The sequence below is a fragment of the Peromyscus maniculatus genome, chromosome 6 (genome assembly GCF_049852395.1).
Source record: "Peromyscus maniculatus bairdii isolate BWxNUB_F1_BW_parent chromosome 6, HU_Pman_BW_mat_3.1, whole genome shotgun sequence".
Classification (NCBI taxonomy): domain Eukaryota; kingdom Metazoa; phylum Chordata; class Mammalia; order Rodentia; family Cricetidae; genus Peromyscus; species Peromyscus maniculatus.
This window is the reverse complement of record NC_134857.1, coordinates 137,598,529-137,622,696: the sequence shown is the minus strand read 5'-3', so window position 1 is coordinate 137,622,696 and position 24,168 is coordinate 137,598,529. Positions and strand designations below refer to the sequence as shown.

Sequence of the window (24,168 nt, the reverse complement as noted above, 5' to 3'; positions counted from 1 at the left end):
TTCCTTTAACTCTTTAATAGGTTAGTACCACATCTGTACTTCTGTATTTTATGTTACACACCTGGCTTACCTTGCATCTGGGAAGTCAGCTGTTACCCTCTGTACTGTCCTTCATAAAGGCCATCTTTCCCTATTGCTGGCTTTAAGCAGTTTAATTATGGGTAGCTTCACTGCACTTTATTCTTCCAGAACAACAGAAACATCTGAAGACTGCTCTGGTACCTGCGTGTACATTAGTGGCATTGGGCTCTATCTATTACCATTTGCTTAGGAGCTTGGGAACACTTATTCCAGTTACCTTTCATTGTGTTAAACTGACATATAGCAACTATTGCAAGCAGCAGGATCCAAACTCCTGACACTACACTTACCTACCTACCAAGGCTTCTTTGTAGCTGTCTCCTCACTACCTCTACTACTATAGATCCCACTCAAACCACTCAATAATCCTTCCATCTACTTTCCTTTCCATTGGAAAAGGGAGGCTAATCAGTGGACACATAAGCCAATCTGAAAGAATTCTCAATGATCAAATAAACAACCATCTAGGAAGCAAAAAGATGACAAGTGTAGGCATGTGAAGATATGAGCAAATGGAAAAACAAGTCTTTTTAGGAAGATTCCACATTCTGGAATAATACTTTCAAAAAGAGGTAGATTTTGCATTTCTCATTCCTTTCCTGGTGAAGAACCCTTAATATTACTTAAGAATAATGTTAAGGGAAAGGATCAAAATGCCCTAACTAAATGCTGAGGTTAACATCTCCAGGGAATGTAAGTTTCATAGATCAGAAGGGAGCTCCTCCCCTGTGGTGTTCTTTCAAACCTACAGCCATAGTCAACAGGGAGAAATACAAGTCTAACCTAGTGGAGTAGAAAATAGCTGCATGTGGTGGTTTGAATGAAAATGCCCCCCCCCCATAGACTTACAGGGAGTGGCATTATTGGACGAATTATGACACAGGCAGTGGGCTTTGAGGTTTCAGATGCTCAAGCCAGGTTCAGTGTCTCTTTTCCTGCTGTCTGAAGACCCAGATGTAGAATTCTTGGCTTCTCCAGCACCATATCTGCCTGTGCACTGCCATGCTTCCCACCATGAGGACAATGGCTTAAACCTCTGAACTGTAAGCTAGCCCCAATTAAATGTTTTCCTTTATAAGAGTTGCCATGGTCATGATGTTTACTCTCAGCCACAAAAACCCTAAGACAGTATGCTTGGGCAGAATACTTCAAGACTGTCATCAAAGACAAAAAATGAATGACAAACTATCATACTAGAGGAGATTAAGAAAGTAGTATACTTAGTGTATATAGACTGGATTCAGGAAAAGAAAAATTGAGAAAGATCAAATAAAACCTGGAATAAAACTCAGCTGCATCAGTGCACCAGAAACCTTAGCACTTGTGAAGCTGAGGCAGGAGCATCATGGAGCCTGTCTGATCACATTGCAATTATCTTCAAATACAAAGCCAGAATTTCATGGTAGCTGGGGTGTTCTGGCTAGTTTTTGTCAACTTGATACAATGTGGTATCACCTGGTAAGAGATAGCCTCAATTGAAGAACTGCCCAGATCTGTATTGCCTATGGTCATGTCTATAAGAGACTATTTTAATTGATGTGAGGTATCCCAGACCACTGGGGATGGCAGTATCTCTAAGAAGGTAGGCCTGGACTGCTATGGATATCGCTCTGTATAAATAAAATGCTGATTGGCCAGTAGCCAGGCAGGAAGTATAGGCGGGGCAAGGAGAGAAAATTCTGGGAAGTGGGAGGCTGAGGCAGGGAGACACTGCCAGCTGCCCCTATGACAAGCAACATGTAAAGTACCAGTAAACCATGAGCCACTTGGCAACTTATAGATTAATAGAAATGAGTTAATTTAAGATGTAAGAGCTAGTCAATAGTTAGCCTGAGCTAATGGCCAAGCAATTTTAATTAATATGAGCTTCTGAGTGATTATTTTATAAGAGGGCTGCAGAACTGTGGGGGTGGGGGTGGGGAGTAGGGTGGGAACAGGACTGTAGAAAACTCAAGCTACACTGGACTATATAAGAAAGCTAGCTGAACACAGGGCCAGTGAGCAAAGTTGGCTAGCAAGCAGTATCCTTCATGACTCCTGCTTTATTTCCTTGCCTGTAAGTTCCTTGGTAAGAGGTAATGCTGTACAGACTAGCAAGCAGTCCTGCCTTCAGATTCCTGCCCTCCTTCCTAAGTTGCTTTTGTAAAGAATGTTTTATCACAGCAACAGAGATCAAACTAGAATAGGGAGTCATTTTTTCTTCAGCAAGCTAGCCGATGGTTGGCCCATGCTCATGCAGGCAGCACTGACTGGACACTGGACTATGGGTTATTTAAAGAGAGGGTATGAAGGTGGGAGGGGCTCCTGTTAGCAGGATCGCAAGCAACTTGTGGGTGGATGTGATCAAAGTCCTTGCAAATATGTATGAAAACTGCTGAATAAAAAAATATTAAAAAACAAAAAGCAAACAAAAGATATATATTAGCCCTGATTTTTTAGTTTTAACAAACACATGATCCACAATATTAATAAATATTGGAAATGGGGAGGCAGTTTATGTACAATCTTTGCAACTTTTCTATAAACTCAGTTATCCCAAAAGTGTCCACTCACAGCTTCTTCACCAAGTTACTATCCTAAAAATATCTGAACAATTGGTTTACCAACTGTAGATGTTAATTTGGTATTTAATAAGACATAATATTGAAATTTGGCATTAGACTCGGCTCTTCTGGTTCTGACAAGCAAGACTTTAATTGCATTGTGCTTTAATCTTCCATGACTGTTTAGTCTGGCTGACGAGATGGTTCAACACATAAAAGTGCTGGCCACTCAACAATGTAAAATTGATGACCTAGAACAAAAATGAAGGTGGAGAGAAGACTCCACAAAGTTGATATCTGACCTCTACTTCCATACTGTGGCAAGTGTACCCCACCTCCTAACATCATACACAGTAATAAAAGAAATAACAAAAAGTGTTTTATATTTTCCAAAAATAATGCAACTTCCAGGTCAAGAAAATCATGATGGCACTCTTATTTTAAAACATTTAACACCTGGGTAAAAAAAAAAAAAAAAAAAAAAAAAAAAAACACCTCAGTCAGCAGAGCCCTCCTTAACCTCTATCAGAATTTGCAATAGTCGTCCTGAGCACCAAGCAGCAAGAAGACCAGATTGGCAGTATCAGCTTCCAACTGTTCCTAGTTGGCCTTGTATGGACAGCTTGAACTTAAAGACACTGCTAAATGACAGTAAGTATCAGCTACTGAGTAATTCTAGGAGCACACTGACATTCTAACTGACCACAGAAAGTGAGGTATGTAATGTCCTGGTACAGAGCATACAAAAAGGAAAATTCTGAGTACCCTAAGTTGTTGTCACCATGTTTGTTATGTTTGAAAGCAAGCACGATAAAGTGAATAGTAGAAAGCATAAACATTTAACAAAACAAAAACTATTATGAGCTTAGAAGTGAACATTCAATCAGAGCTTAAAATTTTCTAGTTTATTTCTAATAATCAACACTTGATGCTTGACTCACAGATTTTATTTACATTTGTCTACAGTATCATTTCCTGATGAAATGAACTAGAGTACAGCTCAATTAAACCAAATCAAATCATAATCATCTGACTTGTTTGTAAACTCCTATTAGCTAAATTTATAATCTTGTATTTGCCTAGTACAGCCCAAGTTTTAAATACAGAAAGCACAAGAACAAACCAAGGCTAACACGTTGGATCTAGAAGATCTGGGCAACTCAGAAAGTCGACTTTTGAGAAGTCTGAGGCACAATTACAAGAGAGTAAGAGTTCGTGTGCAACCTACAGTAAATGCAGCAAGGAAAATAAGACAAAAAGCACAGGAAAGCTTGTAAAAATATTACGAAAATATTTCTACATACGATATTTTGTTTTCATCTTTAGATCAGCTGAAGTGAAAAACACTCACTTTAAAATAAAAACACTTTGTTTGATCTGCCTACTAAACATCTTAGAATGCTTCACTTATTTAAACTGGAACAGACAAATACTAGAGGGAGAAACAGGAAAACAATTCCTGTAACAAGGAGGCCCAGCACAACTGCTGGCCCCTTGTATACTTACCTTGCTTTGCTGCTGGAGAGACTGTTAGAAGAAACCTTTTAACTTTTAAACCAGAGAACAAAATGGATCTCAAGTGACCAGATTTTAATTTTAGAAATAAAGCTTTGAAAGCATTTTAAGCCATATGTTTTTTCAGGTGAGAAAAAAAAATGATTTTGCTTAAATCATGCAGAAATAAGAATTCTTCTGTTACTTGGATATCTACAGTGTTGAAAAATCACACATCTCAAGGCAAATGTTCACTTAAATTCACGTCTCTGTCAGCCTGTCACCGAGAAATAGGCTTCAATAGCTTTCTTCAATTTGCTCATTAACTATGATTTACCCTTTTTTTAAAAAAAAACCTTTATCAATCAAGTACAGTATCTGGAAACTAGATTTAAAGGATATCCATATTGCTTAAACTTTTATTTCAGATAGACATTCTGAAATAAGATGGATAACTTACTCCTTCTGCAATTGCTAATATCCTCTTGCAATAAAAGTGGTATAAAGCTGATAGGAGAGAGAATGATTCTAAGGCACCCTCAGCAGAGAGAACTGAAAGTTTATGGTTGTCAGCTTTGTGATGTAGTTAACTTCTGGTAAGAAATTACTGGCACAGGTAAACAACATAACCTGATTGACTACTTTTCCCATATGAACATGAATTGGTTATATATTAACCTTGCCCATGTGTCTGAAGTCTAGGCAAGCCCAGGCAACCCTGTCTCGGTCAATAGGACATTTAGAAATGAAAAGGACAAGAAAACAAAGTATTTTACTACAGCTGTTTTTAAATGAAGCAAATGGTTGTAAATAATGAATAGAACATTTATCTGGGGAACAGTATGGCTTAAAATGCAATTGACTTTCAATTTCACAAATAAACACAGTTGTACTGTTTTGAAAAGCAATAAAGGCATGCACCTCTACTAGCAGATGTAGCACTTCTGACCAAATGAGACATCAACTTCCTAAAAAATATGCTTCATGCACTGTATTCAATGTTTTTTAAAGATGTAAATTTTAATACATTATTTCTTTTTTGAACTTGAACGGGAACCAGAATGGGTTGATCCGGAAGACGACCTGTGGTGCCTGTAAGACACAAGAAAGCAGCACAATCTGTAAACAGCACTGAACTGTGTGTCTGTTCCTAAGACTGCAAAACACCAGAAAAGAGCAAACACTAGGTACCTTGATGCTGGCAGGAATAGTTAAACCTAAGTAAGATGTTTATACATTTTTGGATGTGAGCCCAGAATTGGTGTGATTTTAACTCAAAACCCTCTACAAGTTAAGAATATTAACACTCATTTCAAATATAGCCACCTCTCAATTATTCAAGGTAATGAAGGGAAAGCCTTTAAAGAAGCCTGTAATCATATACATGTACAAAGAGGGCATATAATCCTGGTAAGGCGTGTGATAAAATCAATGTCAGCTGTACCACAGACAGCACACCAGGTCTCTATGTAACACAGCAAGGTTTCTGTGTGTATGAAATAGTACATTCAAAGCAATGAAGTTTTGGAAGTCTAGATCACATAACGTGACTGTATAGTTAGTTAAAGTGCTAGAGTCATGCAGCCAATATGAGTAAGTCAGTATCAACCTGGGCAAAGTGGTGGTGTTCCGTAGGGGTTGGCCCTGGACTCAGGGTTGTTTAATGTTTTCACCAATCACCTGGCTTATGGAATAGAGAACATGTGCATTAAGTTTAGATGACAACAAACTAGGGGGGGATTTTATGTAGCTAAGATAAAAATTTGCACAAGTAGTGATAAGGCAACAGAATGAATTTCACTCAAATACAGAGTAATTTTTTTATAAAGAAACAATGCACAGAAAGTAGACTGGGTATAATCTTGAACTTCAAGTGTCAAAGACATCTAATTCTGTGAGAGTAGGAAAAACACGATCCTACCCATTGAACCTAGATGTCACTAGACTCTAACGATCCTTCTTTTCTTTCACAAGCTAAGAGGATATGGAAAATTTTCGAAGATTACAAATAAGTTACAAATCATAATTAAGACATTGAGAACCAAGAGAAAATTAGTGAAACTGAATAATTAAGTCTGCTGCAGAAAAGGCTGACTATGCACATGACAAGTGCATTCTAGATACAGGGACCCAGTGAAGGTCCTTTTCAAAAGAGAAAAATGGATCTGGACTGCAAGATGAAAACAGTACTAACTACAAGGAGTAATTTCCATGTAAAGGGCATAAATGTCATTTGCTACGGAAATGCACATTTATTTAAATGAGGACAGAGCCCAATAATCTTGCAAGGTAATCCTGCTTAGGTACCCTAGAATCCCTACCATTTCAAGCATTTAATTTTAAAAAACAAACACATGTAAATTATTTCAACATATAGCTTTTGGGTTTCAATCTTTAAGAACACAAAAATAACCGAGAGTTGGCTATAATATACATGGAAATAAAAATTCAAACAATAAAATGGTCAGAGAACAGTCTGTCCTGTAACTTTTTCTAAAGTTAATAACAAGCTAAACAAAGTAATCTGATTTCTGAAGTTTAAAGATGAAAAAAATAATTTTAAAGAACAAAGGAGAAAGAAATCTAACCCTTGCCTAGAAAGTCCATCTACTCAATACAGGTAAGAACACCCATTCTTATGCTACAGAAACCCAAACCTTTCGGGTGACCGTGATCTCGTTCGTCTTTTTTTGCGAACAGCGGGTGAAGAAGGTCTAGAGCGACTCCTCTTCCTGTCTCTCTCAGGAGATGATGAAGAACTCGAGTAAGATCTTTTTCTTGGGGAAGAAGAGCCCCTGTGGGACCTGGAGCTGGATCTTCATTGATTGAGAGACAAAGCAGACGTTTCATTAAGGGCACAAGTGAAGACTGTCCAGTTCCCAAAAGCAAACAGGACTGTGACTAAAGAGTTTTTTAAGAGGGAATACTTACTGCTTACTCAGCAGAAGACTTCTGGTTCAACCTTGAACATGTTCTATATATGCACAACCATTTTATCTTTAAAAAATTCTAAATATTTATCCATGGTAATTAAAAAGCAGCTTACCGAATTAAGACAGAATATTTTTATAATTGTTTATAGCTTTGTAACTTAAAGTATATAATTAGTGAAATCAAGAGGTAACTTCTGTGACTTTATGGTCAGATATTAGATCCTTCCATTTGGGGAAAATCCATGTTAGGTAAAACCTGCTGAGGACAATGAACTTAACTTCTCACAGTAAGGTGCAACAGAGAACTGAGGGACACAGCCCAGAAGATAAAATACTATGCTGCTAAGTAGTCAAAGAAAATGGCAGCTTTAAAACTTGACTTGTGCTTAGGTCTGTGCTATGAAATATGAAGTGGAGACATTCACATGTTTTAGGTGGAAATAAATGTAAAAATTTTAAAATGCAAATTTATCTTCATTTACATATTTTGGTTGAAGGAATTTAGCTCAAACTTCCCAAAAAATTCACCTTTGGGCTTAAAATAAAATGAGAAAGCCCAAAAGGAGAATTCTTTGGAAAGTTGTAAGCAATTAAAATGTTTGGGAAGGATATGAAGGCTTTTCTGTAAACCTCAGTCCTACAGTTCCCAAAGGGACCACACCAAGACTCAACGGTTTGAAGTAAGCACCAACATGTTAATACACATAAGAAAGCACCTTTGCTCTACTGTGTACTGGCTCAGTGAGTGCACGCATCACTCTTCTCCTCAGTGGGACTCAGGTAGTTGCCCTCAAACGCTAGAATGGGCTCAAGTAAGTGAACCTTTCTCCAGAAGAGCTGTTAGAAAACTTCAATGTGAATTCCCACAAATGGGATTTTAGAGGCTTTCGTATTAATGCTGCGTGCCTGCAGTAGACAACAATACAGTGACTTAACATAAAGGCAGCATATTTTAATGAAGTACAGAAAATTTTTTCAAGAAAGCAAAAAACTGGCGTTTCAAGTGCTTCTTTACCAATCATTTTCCTTTGATATTTGACTAAAGACAACTGAAATGTTCACAGCATGGCTTATATCACATATTAGCTAAGCTAACATCCTACTTGACTTAGTTTTAAGAGGAATGTTTGCTATACAGATAATTTATAGTATTCTTTAAAGTCAGGGAAATTGAGTAAACACAAACAGCACTCACTAGAAACTGAGATAAAAATGGCAAAGCTGTTTCTATAAACAGTTGCCTGTAAAACAAAATCTAGCTAGGCGGTGGTGGTGCACGCCTTTAATCCCAGCACTCAGAGGCAGAAGCAGGGGGAATCTCTGTGAGTTCAAGGCCAGCCTGGTCTACAGAGTGAGTTCCAGGATAGCCAGGACTGTTTCACAGAGAAACCTTGTCTCAAAAACCAAAACCAAACCAAACCAAACCAAACCAAAAAACCAAAAAAATCTATTTTGAAGCTGCATGCTGGACTGGTTTTCCTTTTAGCAATAATGCTTCATTTGTGTGTCAAATTTAATTAACGACTGCAAACATAACACACTAGCTATCTGGTAGAGTAACGGCCTCATCTTCCTACATTACACATCTTAGCTTTGGATGTAAAGCCACCCCCCTTTCTCAACCATGGAAATGTCTTGGCACATACTGCGAAATGCAAACATTTTGTGATGGGGTTAAGCTGAGGCAAGTGCATTAGTTTCCTAGTGCTAAAATAAAATTGACAAATAGAGGCAGTGATGAGGGAAAGCAGTGGAGCCTTCTGAAGCCTTTAATTCTTTCCTCTCTGCCTTACAGAGAGGTGCTACCTCATTCACCTTGATTTCGAACCACGGGATCTGGAATGTTCTCTGGAACCGGAGTGAGACCTTGACTGCGAGCTGGAAGAGCTTCTTGAACGGGACCTGGAACAACATGGAAGCATTTTTTTTCCCTAGGACCACATTTTTGAGCTCTGTGATATGAACACTGAAAGAAAGACATATATTAAAAGTGCATTTTTCACATAAAAAGTTGTCTATGCAAGATACACATTTTCCAAGTAAAAATACTTAAAATGAGACTTCTTATTATAACAAAGATTAAGCTAAAAAAAAAAAAAGAAAAGAAAAGAAAGAAAGAAAAAAACAAAATTCGGTGATGACTTTCCAAACCCAATCAAACCACCATCAGGCCCCTACATTGTAAGCAAGTGAGCACTTCCAGTTCACAGACAACGTTACAGTTACATTTACATTCTTCAGTGCTCCTATGTCTTTCATTTGCAAAATTCCAGTGTCTAGTAGGCAGGAAACACTAACTGCTGCATCATATCTTTGATGTCTACTCTTTACTTGTTTGTCTTAAATAATTAAAGATACAACAACCCTAGCAATGCTCTACATTAAATACATTACTGACAAGAGTGTGGTGCTGGGAAAATATAACACTTACATTCTGAAAACTACAAATGACATCTTTGACACCATCTTTAGTTTGTCCCCACAAATAGGGACTGTCACACTTTTATCTCAGAATATTCTTTTTTGAGGAAAGGGAGGGACTAGGAATGGAGCCTAGGGCCCCATACATGCCGACAAGGCTCTATCACGGCTGTATATTCCCCAGCCCTCAAAATTAATCTAAAAAATAGCATTTTAAGACTTTACAGTACTAATTAAATAGCTGGCAACACACTTTTATTATTAAATATGATTAAAAATAATTGGCCATTAATTCTGAACTGTAAAATGCACTGTTTACTTTTTTATTATTAAATACATGTTTACAGCAACCAAACATCCTGCTTTAATTCCTGGACACCTGAGAAGCATTAAGTACCCAATGGTTGAATTTGTTCCTTTATTCAGAAGAGTAATATCAAAATAAATTATCAAAAATTGTGCAAGTGTCATTAATGCCCAGAAAATCTCTAGCTAAGCCTCTAACATGCTGAAATAAACATCCACCTGACAACGTCTGAACATATGCTATCTACTTAAATATATATCACTTACACAATGCTTTTAAACTTAAGTTACTCTAGTCAAGGTCAAGAGGGTGACACAGAACAAGCAACTTCTAAGATTTGAAATTTCTGAAAATACAAGGCAGTATCTGTAGGGTACAAAGATAAAGTCTAGCTAAGGTGACTTGATTGAAATACTTAAAATAGAAGGCTTATTTAAGTTAAATAGTAAAATAAAGTTTATAAGTAAAAAGTTAGATACTGACATTTTGACTGGTGTTACCCTTGGCCTGCACCCGTTTACCTGGACCTGGACCTTGAACTTGAGGGGGAGGATGAGCGTGATGAAGATCTCGAGTGAGATGATCGAGACTTTGAGCGACTCCGTCTATTTACTTTCTTTTTGTTACTATCTTCTTCTTCACTGGCATCAAGATTGTATTTTGAGAGATCAGCATCATCTTCATCCTCATCCTAATAAAATTTTAATTCTATTTAGGCATTTACATATTAACGACACCCACCAAAAAAGATGAATATTCATTATACTGGATTATTATCAGATGGATCTGTTACCAAATACTTCAATGCAAACTTATTTTCAATTCGGGAGTTCACCTACTAAACTCATTTGATAGAACAGACTTGTGAACTGGGCAGAAAATTCAGGCAAGTTCCTAGAAGCTATGCTACTAGCTCTCAGAACATACATCAAACTGTCAGCAATTTTTAATTTTTCTGGAGTCCTAGGTCCACCACCACCAGCCTTAGTTTGGGACACTATTTTCTTTTCTCTCTGCTACAATAACCGTTTGCTTGGTTCTGTGCCCCTAACACTTCAACGTGCTGACAACTCATCACACTGAAAAACAGGGACCCGCTCTCCCATGAGCTTGGTTTGGAAGATGAGAGCCAGACCATCAACTCATACTGTGGCCCACACTGAGTAAAAGCTGTCCTCCTTACCCCACTCTCCCTCCCCTCTGCAATGGTCCAGGTGTCAAAAGCATCTTGTGCTTCAGAACGGTTCCAGTAAGATAAAGGGGAGCGAGGATAGGGGGGAGGGGGCATTACCTCATCCAGCTTATATTTAGACAGATCTTCATCCTCATCCTCTTCTTCTCCCTCTGACTCTTTATCTTCGACTTCCTTTAATATAGATGCGGGACCAACTGCCTTCCCCCTGTATTTTTTCTTTTTACGTCCAAACTAGAGGAAAAAAAAATATTTCTTTAGGCTGAAACACATGAAAATCATTTTATTTTCTAAAACTATCTGTGCCCATGTGAAATTTGAGCCTGTAATCCCTTCACTTGCAGGTGGAGACGGAAGATCCCTTACTGGTTAGTCCATCTGGTCAACAGTTGAGTTCTAGGTTCAATGAGAGAACCTGTCTCTAAAAGCAAGGTAAAGATCAATAGAGGAGGATATGTGCATGTGTAGAGGCTGTATCAACCTACAGCCTCTACACATGCACACATAAGGGCACACACACAGAGCTCTTGTGAATTTCAGGTTATTATTATTATTTTTTTTATCATTTCTCTAACTTAAAACATAGTTTGTACACATCCACTGAAAGCTTACCTCATCATACTCCCCATCAGATTCTTCTCTTTCTATATATTCAACATTTTCTCTTTCATTAAAACCACCTCCATATCCTTTAAAAAAGAGGGCATAAATTGCTGTAATAACTCAAATAACAAAATTATTATACTTATACTATTCCCAACTAACAGAAAATGAAAATCTAATCAATGCTGGTTACTTATGTAACTGATAATTACTAATCTTTTACAAGTTAAAAATCATGATAGAAAAGAAGTCAGATCTATTTCAGTTGTAAAGTCATAGCAGTACTTACAGATCTTTTCAATTTAAAATTTCCCATGACAGGTCATTCATGGGAATATATATATGTAAAACATCTTTATTTTCTGCTATGACAAAGTTTTAGAAGAACTTTCCTCTCCATTATAATTCTTTTAGAACTGGGCTCATAAGAACCAGGATTAAACTTATATTTATCTGAAAATGCAGACTTTGAAGGTAGGGTTCAGATGAACAAAAGGCCAGAAGTATGCAACTGAGGAGCACATCCTGATGTGGGCAGTACTAATCTCAAGACACAAAACTCTTCAAGAGGCCAGGTCTTAGAAGGAAATCACAAATTCAGTTGGAATATAACAGATTTGACAAATACATAACAATGTAAAATAAGTAGCCTTATAGGTAAGTCAAAGAAATCAGATCTGGAGACCAAGTTTGGGTATTACAGTGCATCTATTGTTACTTAAGACTTTGGTTTTAAAAGAAAATATATAGAAAACAAAGGAAAGGGAGAGGGCCCAAGGAAGACCTTTTAAGAGTCCAAATACCAGTGGTAAGGTGGAATACAGAATACAGGGAGAAACAAGAGCACTGAGAGGAAGGAGGAGATAAACAAAGTGGCACTTATAGAAGGCAAAGCTGCCTCTGGGAGTTAAGAGCTGGAATCCCAGGAATGAAAGAAAAAGAAAAACAAAAACAAAACAAAAACTACCCAAAATACTATGTAATAAGGATCTCACATATTAAGAATTAAAAACAAACAAAGTAGGGGAAAGAAAAGTTGGAAGGACTGGATTCAAAAGATCTATCTACCACTAGGCCTCTGATCCCCAGAAATCAAACAGGGACAGTGGTGTGCAATTAGGGAGAAAAGGCAAACAGGAAACAAGTCTTTACCAACTTAAGAGCTCCTCATGCCGAGTAAGTGTACTGTGACATAATCACATTTCAAGGAGATAATAGTGTTAATTGCTAGCAATGGGAAAACTATATTCTGTTAGAGGTTCACTACTAACATACAGAAACAACAGTAGTCAACAGTTACTAAATACCATCCACACAATCACTAGGCTCTGGGACCCACTCCCAAAGAAGCTGACACAAGTATGAAGAGTCTACAGTTCTTTGACAATATGATATTCTCAGAAAGGCACCACATCCTTGAGTCATAGACATGGAGCTTTCAAGCTGGTACTGATCTGAAATTTTTATCCTTACTATCTAATTTCAGTGGTAGAAGGATCTATGCACACTACCAAGGGAAGAAAATAACAGTCTTGACTCAGCTGCAAACCCTGCAAGTCTTAATGAGGGGCCTTTCCAGATATGCCCATTAGAGCAACAGCAACATAATGTTATGGGGATAACCAACCATGTTCTGATTAGATTTAAAGCTCTCTCCACAAGACACACAAGCATGGTACCATTAGTAGGGCAAAAAACCCATAGCTCAGTAGGTCACAGGCCCTGGGGGGGACCTGATATAATGACTCTGCTATATGGACACAGTTAAGGGATACATGTCACCAGTAGATGGGAGATTAATACAGAAGCCAACAGGCAGTCAATGTGCAGAGAACATGTGGAGTACTCCCCTTTGAGTGGTACATCTATACTACATCCTTCCCCCTAAGGCTCAGTGATCATCAAAAGGGGATGGAAGTACTGTAAGCGCCAAGGGAGTGGAGTACACTATAGTAAAACAGTTAATTTGATGGACCCAACCACACAGCTGGAACGTGAACTCACATGGCTGTGACTGTATACAATACTTTCACAAGATCAAGCTGACAAAGTCCCAGCATGGATTGGGGAGGGTCTCATAAAATCTCATGCCAGCTGAGATGTTACTGATAACGATGGCTGCTAGGAGGCAACATAGGCTGCATGCCTATGAGTGCTACCCATGTTCCAGTAGAGGGATAGTGCGATATCCACACACATCTAGCCAGCACTAATGGTACTCAGTGGTTTAAAAAGGAAAGAGAGCACATGACGTTGAGGAGGGAACATGGTAGCAGGGTTAGGAGAGGAACTGGAGGTGAGGGAATGTCTGGCCTGTGAATTTAACCAAAACACATAGGTACATGTGAAATTCTCAAAGAGTAAAAAGAAAATGCAAAAAACCCTCAACAACAGAAAAGAATTTACAGTTTTATGCTTTGTAATTTGTAGTTTTAAAGTTTTCCTGATAATTCTAAAATGTGGCTAAGGTTAAGAATAATTTTTTTTTAAAGTTTTACAGGATGTCTTTAAAGGTGTTCTTTACCTCTCTAGCACACTAGAACATAAGATATTATTGTATAATTACCAACTATCATATATCTAAGTTAGGAGAAGGAGGCAGAAAAGCATTTCTGAAAATACCCTAGGATTCCAAATGCTACAGTAGGGCTGCCTAACACTACTTCATTAACTGAAATTATCAAACAAAAAATTATTTTTTTGAGTGCGAAGGGAATAAAAAATCCCAGTAAATAACATAAGGAGTGGTGGTACATGCTTGTGATACCAGCACACAGGAGGATGAGGCAGAAGGTGAGAGATGAAAGCCATTCTTGGTCATACATCAAGTTTGAGCCCAGCTAAGGCTACATAAACAGAACACACACAAAACAAAGAAACCAAAGGAGAAGATAGACAGATTCCTTGTTTTTTCCTGTACTCTCTTGAGAAGGTAGAAACTGCTTTTAGAAATGGTGATTAGAATGTGGCTCAATCTTACCCGTTCTTTCTTCTAACTTAGCATACTTTGGAGTATTACACATGTTACACTCTGATCTTCTGGCCCAATTCACATTACTGCAACTATAATTGCAAAACAAAAACAAAAACAAATAAAAACCATCAAATCAGAAAGCCCCTAAACACTGAAAAAGTATTACTAACATTTCAAAACTTTTTGGTGAAATAATTAATACAAAGCAATGATCATTTAAGTAATGTAAATTAAAAAACAAAACGTTGTTCTAGGGAACATGGATTCCCAGAATAGCCTGAACTATGTAGGTGGAGAACAAAAATCTATTCAATATAAATAATATTTTGAGAAGTGACATAACTAGAGATTCTGCTACCTAGGGGGAAAGCACTAATTACAGGTTCCATTTTTTATCATCTCTGAATCTACCTTGAAGAGTAAGGTCTTACCTTTAAAATATGGCTGCTGTTCTTATTCCCCTCTAAGGACTCCTTGAAGTACACTAAATCCTGTGACTTATGTTTGTTGCTGAACAATGTCTCTGTATAGATTCAAGGTCTATCTACAGGACCAGAGCTTTATCTAAGATGCTTTTCTGGTCTGGTTCTCTTTCATATATGTAGGATCTACCTATATACTACAAAATGTGGAGATTGGGAAAATCAATACAAAATGAAATCTAAATTTGAAAGACAAAAATATTAAGAAATCTAACAAGAAACATTTTTTTTATGGAAGGCAATTTACATGTCCCAAGTGACTTTCATATTATAAAAGAGGCAAAAAGAAAAAAAAAAAAAAAAAAACGAAAAAGAAAAAGAAAAAAAGGGCAATTATTCAGTAACAGGAAGTAGACCACATGGTGCCCATCTCTTTGGTTATCAACTCATAAACATTCTACCACAGCAACAATTGGTCACACTCCTGAAAGATACAACTTAAAATTTCCTTCTGCTATACTGAGATTAAGACCAACACACTTTTGGCTTAAAAGGATACAACGTCTTGTCATGTGATTAGCAAGAGTTCATCGTGTTAGTGAGTGGTGATTGGAAACACTTTTACTGCAGCAATGGACAGCAATCTGAAGCACATACGTTTTGCACTGCCAGTCATTTGCACTAAATAAGCCTCGGCTCTTCTCTGCCAGCGTCTTTCCGATTTCTGTGCCCCCAGCTTTCATCATCTTGGCTTCAGTTGTTTTCTCTGAAACAGACAAATAATGCAATATAAATCCTGGGAAGTAAAGAAATGATCTACACACACATTAGTAAGAGACTCAACCATAAGCACTCACCTCGACCACATCTATTACAGCTTGTTCTCCTAGCGAAGTTTACATTTCCACACCTGAAAATAAAATGAGACGCACTTAAAGAATTCCTATTATTTAAAATGTCTACATTTTAAACTGTCTTTACTACATCCTGAAACACAGAACAAGCTTACTCATCATGTTAACATCAGCATCAATGGAGAGAAACAAGAGCTGCGTAAAAATCTCAACCTTGTGTTTACAACCACAGCAACCATTTCAGGATTCAAACCTTTCTATCTTCAGACTAGCATGTTTCAATAGTTACATTAAATTCCCTTGTTCCAAAGTGTCATCTGACTCATCTTCAACAATTAAAGTTACCAGAGATTAAAAAAAGAACACCAAATTAACTCTCAGTGAAAGTTGTTTTGAGTTTTATAACAAGCAGAGAATCCCGGGGAGGGATCCACCAGGAAAGAACAGGAACAGAAAGGCTTCAGAGAACTGATGAAACGTCCTTTTGGAAGTAGGATGTTGGATGATAAAAGAAAAGATTGGCTATATTAACTAAGAACATTAAATAGTAAAGAAATTCGAGCATTATAGTGTTTATCAAACCTAAAACATAACAAAAAATAAAAACAACCCCCCCCCCCAAAAAAAAAACCAAGAAATTTTTTGGTTTTTTGAGACAGGGTTTCTCTGTGTAGCTTTGCGCCTTTCCTGGAGCTCACTCGCCTCCAGGCTGGCCTTGAACTCACAGAGATCCGCCTGGCTCTGCCTCCCAAGTGCTGGGATTAAAGGCGTGCGCCACCAACGCCCGGCCTATACTAAAGTTTTTATACACTTACATGACCTTAGTGTTTAAGTTAAAGCATGTTAGATGCTCCAAACAACATTTAATGTTTAAATTAAAAGAGAAAAACAAGCCATCACTCGATTTAAAAAAATGAATGAGATAAGTCAACGGAAGTGCAACACTAAACTGAACGACCCATACAGCTTTTAGGTTGCTTTTCTCTGTTAAAAAATACCAAAGATCGAAGTAACACTGAAAATAGGTTCTGAAAAAACGTCTCCTTGATTTATATAATCAGTAGAACTAACATTATGTTTCTGCCAATGAATTTAGGTGCACAGGACTACGAACGATGTGTTCTCCCGAAATATCTGGGTGTGTTTTCAGTAAGAACACAGAGAGCTCATTTTCTACAAGTCACAGATGGCACCAAGTCACAGGCTGGTGTCCTAATCTCTGAGGTTCCAAAGTGTCACACGGTTCTCCGTAATGACAGTCCAAGGGAACCTCGGTTCTACTGTTGGTCAGTGAGCTTAAGCCAAACGGTTATCAACCAAGTGAATGTGAGTGACATCATTTCCTTGCTCTCCACATACTACCCATGCTATTTCGGGGTTAACTGTAAGAGTGCAATGTACGTCCCAGCAAAGGTGCTTCAAGTCAGACGCTCGGCAGCAGACAGAATTGGCAGTACACCCGGGCTTCCTCCCGCGCTGGCTCTGGCTCTCTAAGAACACGAGCCGGTGCACCGCTGTTTGTTCGTTTTGAATACGGACATGTATTCGGTAAGATTTCCATCGCCGTCAGCCAGGCACACCGGCTCCGCAGCCACGGCCGCGCGCGCGCGGGCCTCTGCCTCCAGGGAGGAGGGTGCGAAAAGCCCAAGTCACCGGGAAGGCTCCGCAGGCCCGCAGGCCCGAAGGCCCGGCGGGCCCGGGGAGGGGCGGAGGGCGCCGCGCCGCGGCCGTGTCAGAGCTCGGAGCGGGGCGACCGGGCCGAGAGCCGAGCCCCGCGCGGGGGTCACGTGCGGGCCGCCCGCGACCGCTCAGGGCCGGTCGGCCCGCCGCCCCCACAAAGGCCGCAGCCCCGCCGCCGCCCTGCCCAGGGCCGCCCCCGGCCCCACACCGCCCCGCCGCGCTCACTTCTTGTCAGGGCAGATCCAGTCTCCGTCACTGACTCGGAAATTCTTGGTCGACATCTTGGACGCCAGCAGCACGGCCGCCCGCAGCGACGTCCCCACCGGAGCCGCGGGGCCTCGCGCCGGGCTGTCCGCGCGCCGCCGGACCCGCCCTCCGCTGTGGGGGAGGGCGGACGGCGAAGGCCACCCGGCCGCGAGCCTGGCGCCGCCGAGCGGAGACGACGCCCGAGAGCCCGCTGCGCGGCCCGAGGCTCGGCCCCGAGGCGGCCTCACCGCGTTCCCGAGCAGACGCCGCGGGGACAGCCCGGCCCGGTGGCCATCACAGCGCCGCGCGGGCCGTCACAGCGCCACAGGCGCGGCGGAGAGACCCGCAGACCGAAGGACCCCAGAGAAACGCACTTCCGCCTCCGGGGCGGGGCCAGGGTCGCAGGGGCGGAAGTGGCTCGCGGGGCTCGGAAGCATGGGCTTTGGCGTTGCCTAGGGTGCGCTGGGGAGAGCGAGAAGGTGGGCGGTTCGAGTCTTTGGAGAAGATATTCAGTTTGAGTTTTGGACAGAGTGTGAGATGTAGCCCACGTTGCCCTGGATCTCACTATGTCGTCCAGGCCGACTTCGAACCTCTGCCACGCCAACACGCCAGTCTTTTCTCTTGTGAGAACACAGGGTCTTACTGTTAGCTCCAGCTGAAATACTTTTGTAGCCAGATTGCTTAGTATTTGGATAGGAAAGTCATATTAATAAAGGAAGACAACTCTCTTCTTTGGGATGTTGTTTAAAAACTTAGCTTTTTAAATAGGTAGTATGTGTAAGAGATAAACCTTGCGCACCAGGGAGCGGAGCTATCCAAAGGTTTTAGAAATAGAACATTGTCAGTAGTGATACAATTACCAGTGTCTTCTGATTCCAGCTCGCTACCTTTCTCCAGATTTAATTTATTGAATTTATTCTCTTGCTTTTTAAAAGATTTAGTTCATGCAACATATGCTTATTTATTAAAGCGAGAATTTATTATATCACTATAATAAATTTGTTACAGAAAGTTGTTTTTAAGCTTAGCATGGTTTCTAAATTTGCGGGTAGTTGCATACAGCTTACCTTTATTTCAGTTACACATACTGCTACCAATCCTTTCTTGTGACACTTATCTCACATACCCCTCACTTTGCTGCTGTAATGGACACTCATGTGAACATTCTTACAGTTACCCTCCAAACCCCGTGTTTTGCCATTGATATCAACACACATGTGAAAATCCTTTTTTTTTTTTTTTTTTTTTTTTTTTGGTTTTTTGAGACAAGGTTTCTCTGTGTAACAGCCCTGGCTGTCATGGAACTCACTTTGTAGAGCAGACTGGCCTTGAACTCATAGAGATCCACCTGCCTTTGCCTCCCAAGTACTGAGTTTAGAGGGCATTCCACCACTGCCTGGCCATGTGAACATTCTTAATGCACGAGTTCTGCCATTTACATGGAAAGATTTTCCAGCATATAGCTCATATCTAGGAGAAAAATTGTTAAGCTACATTTTGGTTTTAATTTCTAACACCTTTGATAATTGTAATATCTTGGTCATTTCAGTTGGAAACTTTTATTTTGATAGTTGTTCACCTCTTGGCAGTTATTTTATATTGTATAATCACTGATTTTTTTCCCTGAATTTTTATCCTGGATAATGTGGAATTTTTATTTTCTTTTAGCAAGCAATCCTTGGGTTGGCACCACAGGCTCAGTCTTGCGTGTGAGTACTGGCTCTATATCAGTTGGCTCCTCTGAGTATTTGTTGTACTTTAAAAATGTTTTAATGTGTATGGGTGTTTTGTCTGCATGTATATTTATGCAGCACATGCGTGCTAGGTGCCCTCAGATCAGAAGTAGGTGTGGATCCCCTGGAACTGGAGTACAGATGGTTCTGAGCCACCGTGTGGGTGCTGGGAATCGAACCTGAGTCTTCTGGAAGAGCAGTCAGTGTTCTTAACCACTCAGCCATCTCTTCAGCCCCTGCTGTGCTGCTGTCTTGAGTCGGCCATATACGTAAACACTTGGATTGTTTTGGCACCTTAGAAGTAATTTAATTAGCAGTAACTACAATTTAATTGTAGTTCATTACATGAATCATTTCCATTCTGCTTTGATTTGTTCTGTACACATTCAGTTGAGATGTGAGCACAGAACTTGAGTGGGTTCATACTGGTTTGGAGGACACACTTCTCTATCCATTTTTCCCTTAGATTCCTCTCACGTACTCTGTCTTGCAGTGTTACTTTTCTGGTCCTTTTGTGAGAAATATGAGATTTCCCTTGAAGTTTTGGCAGCTTGTCATAGCTATAGCATTTGACTAGGACCCTAACATAGAGTGAAGTGGTGAGTGAAAGAGAAAGCTGTGGGATTTTTTTCCCTTACACTCTTTTTTTTTTTTTTTTTTTGGTTTTCCGAGACAGGGTTTCTCTGTGTAGCTTTGCGCCTTTCCTGGAGCTCACTTGGTAGCCCAGGCTGGCCTTGAACTCACAGAGATCCGCCTGGCTCTGCCTCCCGAGTGCTGGGATTAAAGGCGTGCGCCACCACTGCCTGGCTCTCACTTACACTCTTAAGACTACAGAGACTTCCTTTCCTTGCTGTTATATGCAAATATAATTTCTCCTATACTCTGGGTCTTCGGGTGGGAGGAGAGCTGTGAAACAGTTTAGTATTTCCTTACAGACTGGTAGAATGTCTTTCCCCAGTTCATGTGGCCAGAAAAGAATTTTTTAAATTAATTATTACTGATTGTGCTGTTACTACAGATTTACTAGCTGCCCAACCAGCTACGAGAGAAAATGGCAGAACGAAATGAGGCAACCATCAAACAAACCCATACCACCAAGTGTTGGCCCTCTGCTGCAGTTTGCTTGTTTTTATTCTCTTCTTGGTGCCCACAGACAAGGAGGGACTTTGTGTGTTTTCTTCAAGTTTTCCTTGTGATCAATTAGAGAATTAACGGTGAACCCGCCCCATCCTCTGTTGCTGCAAGTCAGGGAATTATCAATTGAAACCATAATGTGGTGCTAATGCTCATCCATCAGAGTGAACAAAAAAGCTCAGACAGTCCCAGGAATTAGAGGATGACTAGAGTCCTCATGGATTGCAGACAATGTGTTCCTTCATATGGTTTGACTCATGCTATTTTGGTTTCATCATGGTGCAGATAACCGATACCCAGGAGACTTCACAGACTAAACTGTGAACTTTTCTAAATCTAATGATATTTGGTATACTTGAGATTATGGGTAGTAATATAGTGAGATAACATGAAGACTTATATTCTACAGTGTACAGTGTTGCTAAGCTATGGTGCTCAGTCAGTTAGGTATATTCAATGTGTTTTCAGCGTACAATAGGCTTGTCATATGGTATTTTCAACCCAGTCATCCTTATGTAACCCCAGAACAAGACAAGTAGCATTTTTTCCCTCTGGAAAATACTTGTCAGACTCTACTAAATCTGAACAAATGTATACACTATGACCCTGAAACTCCTCCCTAAGCCCTGCAAATGTTTCTCCTGAAGATATGTACAACTTCATTACTTGTGATGCTCCCAGTGGGAAGTTCCCTGACTTTATCAGTGGTAGCCAGAGTAAAGAAATAATCACATAGTTGTTTAGTGGCATACAACATACCACTAAGAATGACATTGAAGCCACATTGAACACTGTGGACATCACCCACAAACACAATATTAATTTGAAAAATCCAGACACAAAATGGAAAAGTTTATATTATTCCATTTATGTTATGTCTAATAACTTCAGAATTAGTCTCCTACAATGGTTACCACTAATAATTGGAAGGAGATAGTGACTGGAACTAGTAAAATGGCATGTAGTTACTGCAGTAAAGGAGTAACTAGTTGGTAAAGCTTCTGGGAGAGTCAAATCAACAGAAAAGTGTAGGCGGATTTTTCTTTCTCCCCTGCCAGCTCCCTAATCACGACATGGAGACTTATTATTAATTATAAAAGCTCAGCTGATAGTTTAGACTTGTTATTAACTAGCTCTTACAAGTTAAATTAACCAATTTTAAAAAAAATCAATCTACATTTGTCTCCCGGCTTTATTATCTTTCCTCTGTACTGCCCATAGTGCTTCCTTTCCATCTGGCTGGTGACTCCCCCCTTTGTTTTCCCAGTGTCATGTGTGCCTGAAAATCCTGCCTAGCTATTGGCTGTTTGGCTTTTTATTAAACCAATCAGAACAACACATCTTCACAGTGTACAGAAAGATTATTCCACAACAGAAAAGTTCTTTACAGTGAGTCTGGGATAGAATAAGAACAATTTAAGAATATGTCTGCCAATAACTTCAACAGGTGAGTTCAAAGACCAAAGGTGGCTTTTCAGGGAGGGACGTGATTCCTAGAGTAGAGAGTGATTTCTTTCTGTTAGCATGAAAGAAAAACCCAACTACCCATTACTTTTATTCTTATCCTTTGATTAGTAATTTTGCCCCATCTCCTGGGTACACTTAATCTATCATGGTGAAACATTCAGAGTGAATTATCCATACAAGTTACTCTTGTACATGAAGCCATATTTAGTGATTGATAAATAACCATGCAGACAAGCATATATTGGTCCCTAAGAGGTTAATCAAGTATGGTGGACACAATTGAATTATGAACTTATGTATTAAAAAAAAATCTGTCTTTAGCTACTCTGTTAGGACTCTCTACTTGCTAAGAACCAACATCAGAATATATGCTTTAATCCTTGCCCTCAAAGCCAAACCCAGACAGACAAAAGAGGCGAGTGGGGAGGTGTGTTGTGAAGAGTAGTCTCATGGAATGCTGGGGCAAGAGCATAGTTCAGGTCTGGAAAAGGGCTAAATGAAGCTCCTATGCTTTACTAGTACATTTATCTAAGACCAACTGCTTCCATTCCTAGCTTGCAAGATACTGAGAGGCTATAATACCATGCTTAGACCTGAGTAAGCAGGCTCTTAGGTTGGCCTGACCCCAGCTGTTCTTTGGGAAATCTTTCCTTGTAGAGATCACAGTCTCTTGTGTCTTGGACCACTCTAAACCTGTTCCTGTGTGGGTCCTGTGTGATAGAAACCCTGGTGTCTATTATTACCCTCTGGTAGTAGTGATGGGGCACTTAGGTTTTGAGGTTCTCTGGATGCTCTCTTGTTGTGTATGGGTCCAGCAGATGTTCCATAAGAGCTCTGGGGATGGCTTTTATGAGCTGAACTAGGGGTGCATGGCCATACCAGTCCCCGGAGGGAGGCTTGGTTAAAGTTCACACTGACCAGGGCAGATTTTTTTTTTTTAATGGGATCATACAAGTTTGGACCACTGAAATGGTCTGATGGACTGACTAAAAAGTGATATATTAAAAAGTGAATAGTTGCCTGCCCACTATACACTGCTGATTTTTGGACCTAAAGTCACCTTTGTGAGGTTGTGTGTGGACTCCCCCCCTTCCCCAAGGGAGATCCTGGTAGTCATAGGTTCCTTTAATTTGCACCTACCCTCATTGTTTCTGCCATCCAGGGCTCCAGGTGGCATGTTGGGTAGCATTTGTTATGGTTATTTTTGTTTCTTCCCTGGGGCTTTTCCTGATTGTGGTAGTGCAAAATCAGCTTGCCCTTTTCAGCCATATCTTTTCTTGCTTTTAATTGACACAGCATCTCCTGCTCTCCTGGGTGGTTAAAAGTCTTGTTCAAATGATGGACATTGCTTACCTCAATAAGTGAGTGCTCCATGACCTGCATAGGGCCACTTACCTGTCCTTACTGCAGGTAACAGTGGGGAGAGGCAGGCTCCCTGTTGGCATTGCAGTGTTCACATTCCAGAGTTGCCATGAGTAAGGCACAGGAGGGTCAGGAGAAGATGTAGATGGAAGATGGGTTGCCTTGTAATTGTGAATGCTACACATTCTATAAATGCTACCACATGCCAACAATTATTTATGTTTTTGTGCATTTTCTGGATGACACTTGTGTTTGTGGTCCTCTTCCACAAATACATTGACAGTGTTTTGAAGGCCATTGGAAAGTGGCTCACAGACTGCACAGTGGATGTTGTGGGATATGAAAAGTGACACAATAGGCACTGAACAGATGGCATCAGAGAACCCAAGAGGCAAAGCACCTATACTGTTTAACTAAAAAAGACTGCAGAGAGTACGTCACTGTGAATAATGGCATCACCACCTTCTTCTTGCAGGGAGAACTATGAGATTAACCAGAAATGGTATTTTGTGAAACACAATATAGGTTCCTTCTGGGAATGGTGAAAATTTTCATGTGCATCAATTCAACAATAAATAAAATAGCCATGCAGCACATTTTCTTTACCTCAAATATTTATTAACAGGTTGCTACACCTCAGGTGGGCCCATAACTTGTAATTACTTTTATAATCAAATTGTTGTTAGAGAAAGCTTCTCCCTAGTCACCTCCAAATGTTTTGG

The 24,168-nt window shown here is 39.9% G+C and overlaps 1 protein-coding gene and 1 long non-coding RNA gene across 4 annotated transcripts in view; one reads left to right on the top strand and one right to left on the bottom strand.

Moving 5' to 3' along the window:
• Positions 1-3,514: 3,514 nt before the first annotated feature.
• On the bottom strand, positions 3,515-18,096 carry Zranb2 (zinc finger RANBP2-type containing 2). Its single transcript, XM_076575289.1, is given in 12 exon segments — positions 3,515-5,192; positions 5,194-5,210; positions 6,776-6,917; positions 6,919-6,934; positions 8,867-8,953; positions 10,301-10,470; positions 11,071-11,205; positions 11,584-11,660; positions 14,555-14,637; positions 15,628-15,736; positions 15,828-15,880; positions 17,730-18,096. Coding segments are annotated over 12 exon segments (999 nt in total). The 5' UTR covers positions 17,786-18,096; the 3' UTR covers positions 3,515-5,138.
• LOC121830381 (uncharacterized) overlaps positions 17,016-24,168 on the top strand; it is a 140,578-nt gene continuing 133,425 nt past the window's right edge. For all 3 annotated transcript variants that reach the window (XR_013052453.1, XR_013052451.1, XR_013052452.1), the window contains exon 1: positions 17,016-17,372. This is a non-coding gene — a long non-coding RNA (uncharacterized LOC121830381). The remainder of the gene's footprint in view (positions 17,373-24,168) is intronic.